Genomic DNA, 14,327 nt, shown 5'->3' on the forward strand with positions numbered 1-14,327 from the left:
TTTTTAGACAGAAGAAAAAAGAAGTCCCTTGAATTTAATTTACGTGCTCTGACGCAAAATAAAGTTTAATATTCGTAGTTCTATAAAACTAAGCCTAGGCTCAACCGAAAAAAAGGGACAATAAAAATCACCCGGTAGGTGGTGTTTGATTTAGTCACTGTAATTCTCCTGAAGAGGGTTTGTGACTATGGTGATTTCAATTTTCGGGCGGGAGGGGTAGTTTATTTTTATCAGTTTAAACTGTGGACACAGACTTTGTAGTTCTATAAGACTTATTTTAAGACTTATTTATTAAGACTTCAAGATTTATTAATTTCTTTTGGTGTTATTATAGATATACAAACGTTGAGTTGAAAAGGTCTCAAGACTTCATGGGTCTTACTGGGGAAACCCCCTAGGAATTTAAGACCATATGATATTAAGCTACATAATAAAAATTTTTAGATGAAAATGGGGTCAGACGAAAATTATCGGTGGAATTTTTGGGGGTTCGGAAAAAGTGGAAAATAGAAAGACTGTATTTAGGGCATTTTAGGAGACTAATAGGAGTTTTAAATTTAATAGTTCGGTGCTAAGGGGTAATCTATGATTGCTTTTATCAATGGTAAAAAGATTGGTTAGAATGATAAGATACTGAGAAAAATTTATAGGGTTTGTTGATGAGACGGAAGATCCAAACGTTAAGGCATTATGAATACACAGGATCGACTTTTCTTTAAGTTTACTACCAATGGAAGAAGGTCTTGGGACATAATAGTTATTTTAAAGTAGGGTTTAAGCAGGGAAGGAGTTAAGTGGTATATATCAGGGAGCATAATTTTCTAACACTTGGAGAAAGAAGGAAATCAGGAAGGGTGGGGGTAATGGTTGGTATTTACTCATGCCCCTAGTGTGGAAAAAAGTAGTGAGAATCTGCTTGGGAGTTGGGGGGATTTCCGGTGCTTTGGCGAGTTCGGTGCTTCTGTAGCGCTTAAAGTGGAGAAATCAGGATGAAACTTGGTGGGTAGAATAAGCATTTTTTTTTTATACGTGATTCACGTAACCGGACTGGATCCGCTTTCTTTGGGGGAGTTCAGTGCTTCTTGATGTGTTAGGACGATGAAAATTTGTAGGTGGGTCAGTGACCTGTACAAATTGACTTGATAAAGTCGTTTTCCCCGATTCGACCATCTGGGGGGCTGAAGGGAGAGGAAAAATAAGAAAAAATTAGGTATTTCTAACTTACGACTGGGTGATCGGATCTTAATGAATTTTGACATTTAGAAGGATCTCGTGTCTCAGAGCTCTTATTTTAAATCCCGATTGGGATTAAGCCTCTGATTTTCCTTTTAAATCAATCTATTGATTCTTAGAATTTTGCTAGAGCTCATACCAAATGAGTTCTTGGCCCTTGGATCTTCCGACCTCGTCTCAAGTGCCATATGAACTCTTAGCTCTAGTTGTTTTTGTAGACATGACCCTTTTGGCTTAAGAAAAGAAAAGTATCTGTTTATCTATTTATAGACTATACATAATAGTCAATCCTTCACTAGGATTCTAATAACTGAATGCTTTTAATGAAATTCCGTAATAGAAGAAATTGACCCCCTCGGAAATTAAACTGTTTTGGTCACTACATATTTTGTTTTTCTGAGTCATCCTAATTCAGTCCATGAGTGGCTGCAGTATTCAGAATATAGCTTAAACATAACATCTTACAAAAAATACTGGCCAGTAAGAAAATTGTTTTACTTGTAGGTGATTCAGGAATGGTAACTATTATCTCGATTAGTCCTAATAGCAAAATGTTATATCCACGTCTAAATTCCATATTGCAATCAGCATGAGGTTATCCAATTTATGCTTACAATTCTAAATATCGAAAAATGGACCTATTGATGCAGATTTTCTTTGTAGATATTGATGGGCTATGTGGGAGGAGAGGAGATATAACCCCCTAAACATTTCGGCCCATTTGTCTCTTCTGCAGGGGTCTCTTCTGTCAGAATTTCAAAATATTAATGGTAGCACTTTAATATCTTTACGTCTTAGAACTATAATAACAAAAAGTATGCTTTGTCTAATAGGTATTTTTTTTCGAAAATGCTCCTATCTACAAGATAATTAGCTACGCATTTAATTTTTGTTTTTCTTGTAGTACAAATGTCTCTACGGGTCGTGGTGCCAATACTGTTGGGAAACAAACCTCTTCGAAGATTCTAGTCAGAAATGTACCTTTTGAAGCAACCCTGAAAGAAATACAGGACCTTTTTAAGTAAGTATATTTTTAATATCCATTTATGATATTATTATTTTAAAGTTTGTTTTTATTAGAATGATGAGGGGAAAAGAGATCGGGTGGAATAAGAAAATAAAGGGAGAGAGAAAGAGAGAGAGAGAGAGGAGTTTTGTCACCTTTCTTTTAAGGGGGTAGTTGAAACTACCCCCTTAGAGAGAGGGTAGTTAAAAACTACCGGGGAGGTAGTGCACACCCCCGGACTCGATTTCTGACTGTGAAAGCAACCTCCAAACTAGGATTTTGGAATATAGGAACAATAAACCAGACTTCAAGAACCCAACAAGGCCTCAAGGAAATGAAACTGTATTGTCTGGGTATACTTGTCCTAGGTGAAGTTAGATGGGCAGAAAGTGGACTAGAGAAACTTGACGATGGATACACTTTGGCTTTTAGTAGAAATCTTGCAACACACCACGCCGGAGTCTACTACGGTTTTCGAAGACTACACGCTCTGCAATTACTTGATCATAGGGGACACATTGTTCGAGGAGAAGTTTCGTTGTTTCGAGGACATTGTTCCTCAGATGGTCGGACTAAAGACCAAATCCATCACTTTCTAATTTCATGACGTTGGAGAAGCAACTTATTTGACTTACGGGGTTTTCGTAAAGCTGACATTAACTCAGACCATATATTGATGATGGCTGAAGTTCAAATTAAGTTGAAAGCTCAAAAGAAGAAATTGATCAGTACTTATTCGTTGTTTGACTCCAAGAAACTGAAAAACCGAGATTTAAGAAAGGATTTCTTTGAGAAAGAGATTCGGGGCCTTGAATCTAACAGAAGAAACTGAAAATCATGGTGTCGAAGATATCGGGTTGATAATCAAGAATACCTACCATGATGCCCCTAAGGCAAATCTTGGATGTAAGAAAAGAAAGAAGGAGGAATGGATATTGGACGAAACCTGGAGATTCATTTAATGGCGCAAGGAAACGAAAAGAGGTATCCTGAATGTGTGGAGGCCTGAAGATAAAGACCATCTGTAGTATCGCTATAAAGGAAAGGATAAAGGTGTCAAAAAGATTGCAAGAACAGATAAGTGAAACCAGACAGAAGAGAAAGCGGTACTTGCCGAAGACGCTGCAAAGAAAGGCGACTCCAGGTTGGTTTACCGACGAACCAATTTTACCAATTTTACCAAAGTGCAAAATTGGTAAAATTAAGATTTTACCAATTTTACCAATAAAATTAAGTTGGTAAAAAGTGCAAGTGCTCATCACTTGTTAAAGATGAAAATGTAAAAATTATTTCAGATCCCAAGATAGTAGACGAAAGATGGGCGTCCCATTTTGACAATATACCTAATTGTCTTCCACCTCATGAACGAGAATCTGCACCTGTTTTCACCCGAAACTTTTTACAAATTGTCGCACCCGAAACCCGTTTTTACAAATTGTCGCAAGTGCTGATCCTCCCAGCACTGTAGATGTTGAAGCAACTGTCGAAAAGCTTAAAAATTGCCTTGAATCGAGAGTCGATGGGATAACGGCAAAGATACTAAAGAGATGGGTTCTCGCCTAGTATATGATGTTCTCACCTTACTTTTGACCTCAGACTTATGGTGGAAGAGTCAAGAGAATGGAATAAAAAGCTGTATCTGCTCTTCGTTAATTTTGAAAAGCGTTCGCCTCAATCGATCGCGGTATTTTATGGATTTGTTTTTTAAATTTTATAGAGTACCTAATAAACTAGTCCAAATAGTAATGGCCTTTGACAAGGAGAGCAAATCTGGGGGAGGGCGCCCAAACGGAAAATGAGAGACACTATTCTTTGAGGTTCTCTCTGGGGTAAAACAATGATCTGTATTATCCCCGTTCCCATTGGTTCTAGTAATGGATTATATCCTGCGGTAAGCATCAGGCTTTGGTGTAAAAGCCAGTGGCAAACAGCTCCCAGACTTCGTAGACGACTTATTACTTCTAGTAGAGGCGAAGCAACGTTTGCAGCTACTACTTGACAACATAGCGGAGAAGGCTGAGAAAGTGAAACTAATAGTAAACGTTGGTAAGTCAAAGAGCATGGACTTTACCTTTAATCCTTTAATGGTGTGGATTGTAAAGGTGTGGACTCACCTTTAATCCTTAAATGCAACAGAAAAACAATTGAACAAGTCAAGGAGCTCAAATATCTTGGAAGTTGGATCGAATATGATGGTGGAATAGTCAACGAGATAAAAAGGAGAATTTTTTTTATTTCTCCCCCACAGATTTAATCAGTAAATTTTAAGCCTTGCCTTGTGGCAAAAGTGTGTAAATTCATCTTCTTCTTGTGCAGGGATTTTTATGAGCTACAATAAAGGTCCTTCACCTCTTTGAATTTTTCTGTAGGAATACTATTATGGCTGGTATAAAATATCTGAGGTTTAATATATCATTTTCTTCTTTATTTGTATTCGTATTCGTTTATTGAAATAGCTATCGTAGTATTCAAAAGTGAACGCTAAATTACGCTACTTTTACAATCACAAAATGGTCACTAGTTAAGATACACTTACGAAATATGGTGCAACTTTCAATTCAGTTTTTAAATGCTCTTACGAAATATGGTACAAAAGGAGTTTGCGAATCTGGGGATGTTTATCGTTTATTTAAAGATGGTTGATTCATTTAGAGGTGGAAAATATTGAATAATAACAATCCCAATTTATTTTTATTTTATTTGACTTTATAAATCTTCCTAAATTCTAAATTGCTGAAAATGTATTCATTCTTGTATTATATGTTCAAAAATGTTCTGCCATCCTTTCATAAAAATTTCCTTATCGCTAACTGAGGCCCTTTTTTAGTGTAAATTAAATTTTGTTAACATAAAATTGAGAACATTGATGGCATATGCTGAAAATAAAGTCAAAACTAAAACTTTGACTCACTGGGATCATTTGCCTTTTGGCTACCTAGGAGATGACTCATTTGCAAATGACCTCAATTGTAAAGATAAGTAACTGGATATTTTATTTTTATTTTCATGATTCACACCTTGTTTTTACATTGATAGTCCAAGTTTTGCCTTTTCTTATTTGCACTTTTTTACGCTGAGGACGGGCTGGAAAAATATAGATTATAAAATCTGGAACGATATTTGTTTGTGAATATTGGCCTTATTTGTTAATATTAATAATTAGCTGTTATTTTAATAATTAACATTAGTTTAACTTTTAATTAACATTTAATTATTCTGTTTTATTTTATTTTATACTATTATTTTGATAATATTATTTTAATTATTTTCTTCTTATTTTTATTTATTTTCTATTTATCTTTAAACAAATCACTGCATGATCTGTTCTTATTTCACCTTTGCTCAGTCACAAATTTTGCAGCGGATATTCATTTGTTAATTGACTAAATTTTAGCAGGTTGAATAATAATAATAATAGAAAAATAATATAAATAGTAATAAATAAAAATTATATATAATATAAATAATTAAACAGAAATAAAACTAAAATAATGTAAAAATAATAAAATAGGATAACTGCCAATATTGAATTATAATATAACTAACTAACTTTAATATAGCATAGTTATAGCTAGTATTATAACTGACTTACTATCAAACAGATCGTGGGAATGAACTGTAGTAAGGCTCGACCCGGCTCGGTAGTAACCGAAACTAATTTTGATACCAATTGTTTCATCAAAAGAGTCGCATTTTTATGCTGATTCTAAATATATAAGTTTCATTAAGTTTAGTCCTACTCATCAAAAGTTACGAGCCTGAGAAAATTTGCCTTATTTTCGAAAATAGGGGGAAATACTCCTTAAAAATGATAGAATCTTAATGAAAATCCCAAAATCAGATTCAGCGTATCAGGGAACCCTACTGTAGAAGTTTCAAGCTTCTATCTACAAAAACGTGGATTTTTTTTTTTGCCACAAGACAGATCACGGATGCGTGATCATTTGTTGGTTTGTTTTTTTTTTCAACAGGGGTGATTGTATCGACCCAATAGTCCCAGAATGTCGCGAGAGGGCTCATTCTGACGGAAATTAAAGGTTCTATTGCCCTTTTTAAGTGACCAAAAAAATTGGAGGGCAGCTAGGCCCTCTCAAGCTCATTTTTTCCCAAAGTTAACGGATCAAAATTCTGAGATGGTAATTTTACTCAGCATAGTCGAAAAACCTAATAACTATGTCTTTGGGGACGACTTACTCCCCCACAGTCCCCGTGGGAGTGGCTGCAAGTTACAAACTTTGACCAGTGTTTACGTATAGTAATGGTTATCAGGAAGTGAACAGACGTTTTCGGGGAGATTTTTTTGGTTGGGGGGAGGGCTTGAGGGGAGGGGGCTATATGGGGGAACTTTCCATGGTGGAATCTGTCATGGGGGAAGAGAATTTACATGAAGGGGCCGCAGGATTTTCAAGCATTTAAAAAAAAATGAAAAAATAAATATGGAAAAGTTTTTCAACTGAAAGTAAGGAGCAGCATTAAAACTTAAAACGAATAGAAATTATTGTGCATATGAGGGGTTCACTTCCTCCTAATACCTCCCTCTTTACGTCAAAATACTTTTAGTAATTTCAACTATTTATTCTACGGCCTTTGTGATTCAAGGGTCGTTCTTAAGGAACTGGGACAAAATTTAAGCTTTAGTGTAAAGAGCGAGGTTGTGTGGGACAAGGGGACGAACCCCCTCATATACACAGTAAAAACATACGAATATAGAAGTTCGTTACGTAAGTTAATTTGTAAGTTACGTATGTTTTTATTACTAAAAACGTTCGTTAAAAATTAAAAGTCCTAGTTGCCTTTTTAAGTAACCAAAGAATTGGAGGGTTACTAGGCCTCTTCCCCTGCTCCTTTTTTTTCTCAAAATTGTCCGATCAAAATTATGAGAAAGCCAATTAGCCAAAAAAAATTAATATGCAAATTTTGCTTTAATTAATCATGTGAGAAGAGCGAAAATCAAAACATGCAATAATTCAAAACCGTTCAGAAATTAAATAATTTTTTTTTATCTGAAAGTAAGGAGTGACATTAAAACTTAAAACGTGCAGAAATTATTCCGTATATGAAAGGGGCTGTTCCGTCCTCAACGCCCCGCTCTTTACGCTAAAGTTTTTTACTGTTTTAAAAAGCAGAGTCAAGAGAAAGTCAAACTTTAGCGTATAGAGTGGGGCGTTGAGGAGGAAACAGCCCCTTTCATATACGGAGTAATTTCTGTTCGTTTTAAGTTTTAATGTCGCTCCTTATTTTCAGTTAAAGAAAAACTTGTTTTTTATTGTTTAATTACCTAATAAAGATGGGAACCAGGTACACATTTCCTCATTATGCAGATTCTAGGAAAACACTACTAGGATTTGGAATTTAAAAGGTTTTTTCTCTTCGTATTTGTTATTATATTTTCATAAATGATTTTAGGCCATTTGGAGAAATAAAAGCTCTTCGACTGCCGAAAAAAGTTTCGGGCACTGGAAGTCATCGAGGTTTTGCTTTTGTTGAATTTCTGTCTAATCAAGATGCTAAGGTAATATTTGAAACATGTCTTTCCTATCTGGGCCAATTTTGTTTGAGGAGGGTAGTTTAATTAACTTTCTTATTCTTGACACGTTGTTTTTCACTTTTTTTGTTACTACTGGTAATATATTTGTAAGCATATACTAACATATCAGTAACATATAAATTAGTATCGTGTCTAGTAATATGTTATAAATGTAGTAATATATTTTTAGCATATTTGGGATAATTTTACTATATACTTTTATATTTGTTATTGTTTGCTTCTGCTCTTAAATTGTTCCCCTTTCTCCAGTTTTCAGCGGTTTTGAATGCTTTTTAAATTGCCTTATTTTGTAGCCTAATTTTGCATTAGGATAAATTTCGTAGCCTAATTTGTATTTAGCCTAAATTTATTGCCTAAATTTCGTGACTTTCTTTCTCCGTGAGGATAGTAATTAGAAGTGTTATATTTTTTTATCACTTAGTTTTTATTTATTTTTCTCAAAATTTTGGTCTTGTATTTCTACGATTTATTGTTTCCGCTTTTGAAGTTTTTCATTCATGATTTTTTTTCCTTTCGGTATAATTGTAATGACTTGCTTTGAATTAAGGATTTTACTGCATTGCATGTGGGCGTAGAGAGCGTTGCGATTTCGCTCCTCCGGGTGGACCTGTTTGCTTCTATGAGAGGAGGGGCACGTCATAGTCGGTCATTTTGAGAAACTTCAGTAAGCTGTCCATCCACCTGATCCGAGGTGTGCCCCTCGGAAACACCCTATAATTGGATGTAGGGTTGAAGCCGTATATAATTCTAGCAGGGGCTGCCGGTGGTATCCTAAGGGGATGCTCAAATCATCTGAGAGTTCGCTGGGTAATTTGATTTTTAAGAATTGATATTATTCTTTTTTAGCCTGAAGTTGTCTAAATTTCTTGAATCCCTTACTCTATGAGGAAAATAATTAGAAGCGTTACATTTTTTTTTGTCTGTTGGTTTTTTTTAACATTTTGGTCTTTCAATTCTACGGTTTATTGTTTCCACTTTTGAGGCTTTTCATTAATATCTTTGGTATCCTTTCTTTATAATAGTGATGAGTTTTGTAAAAATTAAGGAATAGTAATAAATAATAATAGTAGTCTCTGTACCTTTTTTTGTGAAGATAAATTAGAAATAAGGACGGTAATTTGTGCCGTAAGAAAATGTCGAAGACTCACTTTCAACTGTTTCTATGATTTTGAAACTGTGGAGATTTAAGTGATACATTGTTTTTGTGATTTTTGTTGACACGTTTGTCTTCTTCGTTGTCCTTAATCTATAAATTTGGAGTTAACTTCATGCGAAGTACCCTTCTATAGCCTTGCTCAAGGATTTGGCTTTATATCTTTTTGGAAACCAACCTGAACTACTCTTAAGTATTCTCTTAATTGCTAAGTTGTTCCCTATAACCTATCTATCAGCCTGGTTTTAAAGATTTAGTTGGAAATCCTGCAGTAACTAACTCAGGTTAATACACTGATGGAAAGATTTTTAATGGTCGGAATAATTAGCGACAATACCATTAGTCTAGTGACTATTTTGAACAGAGACCTATCTATGTCTAGCTAATCTGATAGAATAATGGATCAAAAATAAGTTTAAGAGGCGACAATCTCCATGAAATTATTGTTTGTGTATTTGTCTTTTTTTTTTACTTCGCTTTATAACATCAAACTCCGTAAACAATGTTTCACAAAGAGACTAATAAATCAATTCTAATTAATGATTTTGTGTAGACTTTTCACGCTATCACGTTGATTCCGATTATCCAATAACAGCTAATGATATGGTCATGGGAGCTCTCGGAGAGGAAGGCCTAGTATCATGTTTAAGAGTTAGAAGCGATAATTATCCCTTCTAACCCTCTGTCTAATTATGATTAGTCAAGATTTGTCTTCAAAAGTTGAATACTTTATTTCCGAATGTGCTAAAACTTATCTGTTGTTTTTTGCACCCCCTCCCCTCTCCAAAAATACAAAATTTAAGATTAAAAATAAAAGTTCAGGGTAATCATGACACTAAAACACATTTGCAACTAGGTAATAATAATTTTTATTTTGTTAGTGTTTACGAATTGTAATTTTTCTGGGCTACAAAAAAAGAAAAACAAAAAAAAAAAAAACGTTAAGGTGCAGGGTTTAAAAATTAAACGGCATATTTATATATATATATATATATATATATTTGAACAGAATTATCACTTATGTTAATATCTAGAAAATAAGGTGAAACTTTATTTTAGAAACCTGCTTGTTGTTTCAATGAGCAGAATTTTTATCTTTAAAATTTTTTCTCTCCTTTGTATAATCTTTTTCGATTTTGATTCTAGGGTGATACTGTTGCGCTACAAATTAAATATATGTGCAAAGAGTATAGATAACTTATAAAAGTGGAAATTGGCATTAGTGTCGCAAAAAACACTAACGCTATCCAGTGTTTGGCGTCTCTTGGCATTTTTAAAGCATCGTAACCTTGTTTCTCTCAGAAACTGAGATTAGACACTTATTGCCAAACTAGTTCTAGAGATTACATTAATTGAATTAATTTTTCTTATTGTTTTGCGAAAAAAAAATCAAAGAAATGCGAAATGCTAGATAGCGTTGATGTTTTTGTCGAAACTAGCGCCAGTTTCCAGTCTGATACAAGTTACCTATACTCTTTGTACATGTCTTACAACAAAAAATCAACATAATGAAAAAAAAGGATGTAACAGGTGCGAATCCCGAAGTTCGTCTATTTAGGGCTTTAGGGTTTGTGCACATTTGGATCTTCCCTTGACTCTGAAATAAGCTATTTGCGCATGTTTGTGTATGTTTATATGTGCTGTCATTTTCCGCACGTCAGGCTTGTTAATGTGGTATAGAGGTCCTTATATTGTTAATTTTTTTATTTCATTTTAAGCGTGCTTTTGAATCTTTATGTCAATCTACTCATTTATACGGTCGAAGGTTGGTTCTTGAATGGGCAGAAGGTGAATCTACTGTCGAAGAATTAAGACAAAAAACAGCTGCAAAGTTTCTACCTGAAGGTATATTATTGAAGTTACTGTTTTATTTCCAAGCTTAGTATATTTTCTACTACTAACAATTCGTCGCAGGACAAAACCTCCTAAGGCTGAAATAGTATCAAATTCTTGACTATGTGGTACAGGTTTGACAAACAGAATTTGAACAAACTAGATCTTCAATAGACTTATTGCTTCTCAACCTCATTAATATGATTTTTTCGTATTTTCTTAATCTTCTACAAAAAAAAAACAAAGTAACTAAAAAACCAAATATATATATATATATATATATATATATATATATATATATATATATATATATATATATATATATATATATATATATATATATATATATATATATATATATATATATATATATATATATATATATATATATATGTCTACTAATATCTACTGATATCTACTGATAGATATCTACGGATATAAAAAGACATATCTACTGATATAAAAAGAGATATCTACTGATATATACTGATGAATATCAGAGAGATATCTACTGGCATAAAAAGAGCTATCTGCTGATAGATATAAAAGTATATATCTACTTATAGATATCTAGTGATATAAAAAGAGATATCTACTGATTTCACGGGTTTCATCTGTAAGTACACAATAAGGATTATATTGGTTCCATAGAATGTGTTTTGATTGTGGACGGCATGTTATTGGTGTGGGTTGGGATACTAATCTTTATTGATTGAAGAATACATGGGCGTATACTCTCAAGGGGCATGGTAGGCGTGTAAACAGAAACCTTCAGCCACTTTTATCAACTAATAAAACCAAAAAAGACAATATTCCGAGGCCTTGAATAAATTGTAACGCCTGAATAAAAAAACTCTTTGACGCTAAGATGATATAATAGCAAACTTGCTATATCTGTAAGAAAAATAAATAAAATACTGGAAAATAATTATGCTTTCCTTTTTGTAAGCACTAGGTGACTGAGCTTCGGTCGGTAAAAAGAAAGAAAGTTATTTTTCTGTAATATCTTTCACAAAAATCAACTTTAATTTCATTCTTTTTTCTCATAGAAAATGAAAGCATTAGGGCATTGGATGTCTGGGTATTTGTAAGGTCATTCGTGTAAGACTGCACGGAAACTGTGTTTCAATCCCACTTGCTAGGGCTATAACGTGTGAAAGGTTGAGATGGCTATTGCACGTTCTGCGGATGAAGGATGACAGATTCTCAAATGTTATTCTTTTTAGTCATCCGAAAAGGGAATGGGAAAATAAGGGAATGGGAACTTCCTGGGAAGGTGTAAAGAGGAAGGCCTTGAATAGATTGGGATGAATTCGGAGCGGGCATAGCTGTGTTCGCCTCAGGCGGTGTGCTGCTCCAGTGAGCTATTAGTAGTAGTTGTAGCATTAGTATAAAAAGTGTTTTTCCAAAATTAATTCACACCCTTAACAAATTTTTCCTAGGTTGTAACCTATTTAGATGGTTTTTCCCCGCTGGATGATAAACAATTGTATTATTACAATGAACGTTATCAAACAAAATAACATCCAATTGAAGCTTGGTTCCCTCGCATACAGATTCATTATTGTAATTTTCTGCCATAATGCGTAGTATTTAATGCGAAACAATTAAGTGTCCGACACTCACTTTACAGCTATCAAACAGCAATGTCTATCTTTAAAATCTCAGAGCCAACTGATTTTTTAACAAATTAATTGCGTTTTGGAACTCTTCCTGCTTATGCTCAAGGCTTTCTACCTTCAGGGGTCTCTAATCTCAGTCAGCAGGCGATTAGTGAAAATATTAAGGTCAATGGGAAGGGAAAACGAATTTTCCCAAAGTTTGGTAATTCCGAATACTACCCAACGGTAATATGACGCGTTTCAGGGAAAAATATAGAACCATTTTGTAGAAAAAATGAGAGGTAAATAAACATTATTACAATTATTGCTCTTTTAATATGAATACAGAAATATCCAGAAAAGTAAGAGATGAAATTATATTTTAAGCAATACTAACATCCTTATCATAAGTGTGCAAGCAAATTTTCAAAGATGAAGACGGGAGAAGACCAGTTCGACGTTTCAGTTTCTGGGTATATTTGCAGGGACAGAATGCAGGCTTATCGCTCAACTTTGCAGTAGCAGAAACTAAGCCCCAAAGTCCATATTCCCAAGAAAAGCAACAATCCGCTATGCCGCTATAGGATAAAATTATGCTTTAATAAGAATTTGAACCGGGGTCTCTACCCTCTCGTAGGGTCCTAGAACTAGACTATTAGTCTGTTTTTACGAGCTGGAGATCAAAGTGAGCTTAGCTTTCATATGTTTGTTTAGGTTATTCAAGACCAGTAGAAAGCTGTTAGACTGTGTTATCCGCAAGAAAATGAGAATTAGCTAGATATGAAAACGATTCTTGAATGCTAATACAATGTTTCTGGCTAGTAGATTTCAACACTAAATTGAAATTATAATGCTGATGAAGATACAAAAACTTCTAATATTGACTCTTTCCTCTTGATTTTAGTCGCATTATTGGTTACTTCAAAATTAAAAGAATTTTTGAAAATGTTCCAGGATAATGACTAAAATCAATTATTAACGATGTTTTATACATAACCATTGACTGTAACAATGAAAATGTGGTCAGTTTTTAAATAACTTAGTTTTTCTCTCGTTATTCACAACTGGCCGGTGTGATTTGCACTTGTCTGATAAGCCACCTTTGCTTCCCATTAATTTTTGCGACTGGTAATTTTTTGTCACGAGAACATATCTTGTCACTAAAACTCCCTTTTAACGCGCTGAATTCAGTTCTTATAAAAATTTGATTATTGAAAACAACTGAATTTAAGCTTTGGAAAGAATTATAGTTATTTGGAGGCTGGGATGATTTTGTCGTTTGTCCTATACAGTTGATTGTATTGCTAAGTGAACAGCTTGTAAGAGGTAAATAAATATTTCTATGGCCTAAGAGCAAATTTCAATTTTTTTTTCTTGAATGTCGTACGTTTATTTGACAGTTTTTATTTTAAACTTGTAGAATAAATAATTATCGTTTCAGGTCCTAAGAAGAAGAAAACGAAATGGAACAACGAATTTGATGGTGTTTTGGGAGACGAATGATTTATGTTATTTCGATTTTGACAAATAAAAAATTCCTATTGATAAGTTACAGAAGTTTAGCTGACGACCCCTGGCCAATTTTGTAGGACATTTCGGCTACGGTCATACAGATGACTATGTGATTCTTTTGCACAATAATTACAATAGATCTTTTTACCGAATCCAACTTCCAGCTGAGATTAGCAGTGGCCTTTAAAGTACACCCTCTACGGCCAAGCAACTGGATCAAGTGATTCTGTCAATCGATTGACGTTTGTTCCAACCATGCTTCAATCAACCCTTCCATCGGATGCAAACGTATTTTCCATTTGGTTTTCGATTCGGTTTGTGAAGTCCCTGATGTGAAATTCTAACACAGGCCTGGCCTTTCTTGCCTTGACTTTGGCTGTCCCTAAGCCGATAAGAAAGTTGATAGCGTTATATTATAAATTATATTGTGTTATATTATAT

The 14,327-nt window shown here is 34.0% G+C and overlaps 1 protein-coding gene across 6 annotated transcripts in view; it reads left to right on the forward strand.

Annotated features, from left to right (window-relative positions):
* LOC136028275 (probable RNA-binding protein 19) overlaps positions 1–13,922 on the forward strand; it is a 112,496-nt gene extending 98,574 nt beyond the window's left edge. For all 6 annotated transcript variants that reach the window (XM_065706016.1, XM_065706014.1, XM_065706015.1 and 3 more), the window contains 4 exons: positions 2,138–2,254; positions 7,646–7,751; positions 10,659–10,785; positions 13,816–13,922. In XM_065706016.1, coding sequence (XP_065562088.1) covers positions 2,138–2,254; positions 7,646–7,751; positions 10,659–10,785; positions 13,816–13,877 — 412 coding nt within the window. In that variant the 3' untranslated portion in view covers positions 13,878–13,922. The remainder of the gene's footprint in view (positions 1–2,137; positions 2,255–7,645; positions 7,752–10,658; positions 10,786–13,815) is intronic.
* The last annotated feature ends 405 nt before the right edge of the window (positions 13,923–14,327 follow it).

Source organism: Artemia franciscana, chromosome 6 (assembly GCF_032884065.1).
Source record: "Artemia franciscana chromosome 6, ASM3288406v1, whole genome shotgun sequence".
Lineage (NCBI taxonomy): Eukaryota > Metazoa > Arthropoda > Branchiopoda > Anostraca > Artemiidae > Artemia > Artemia franciscana.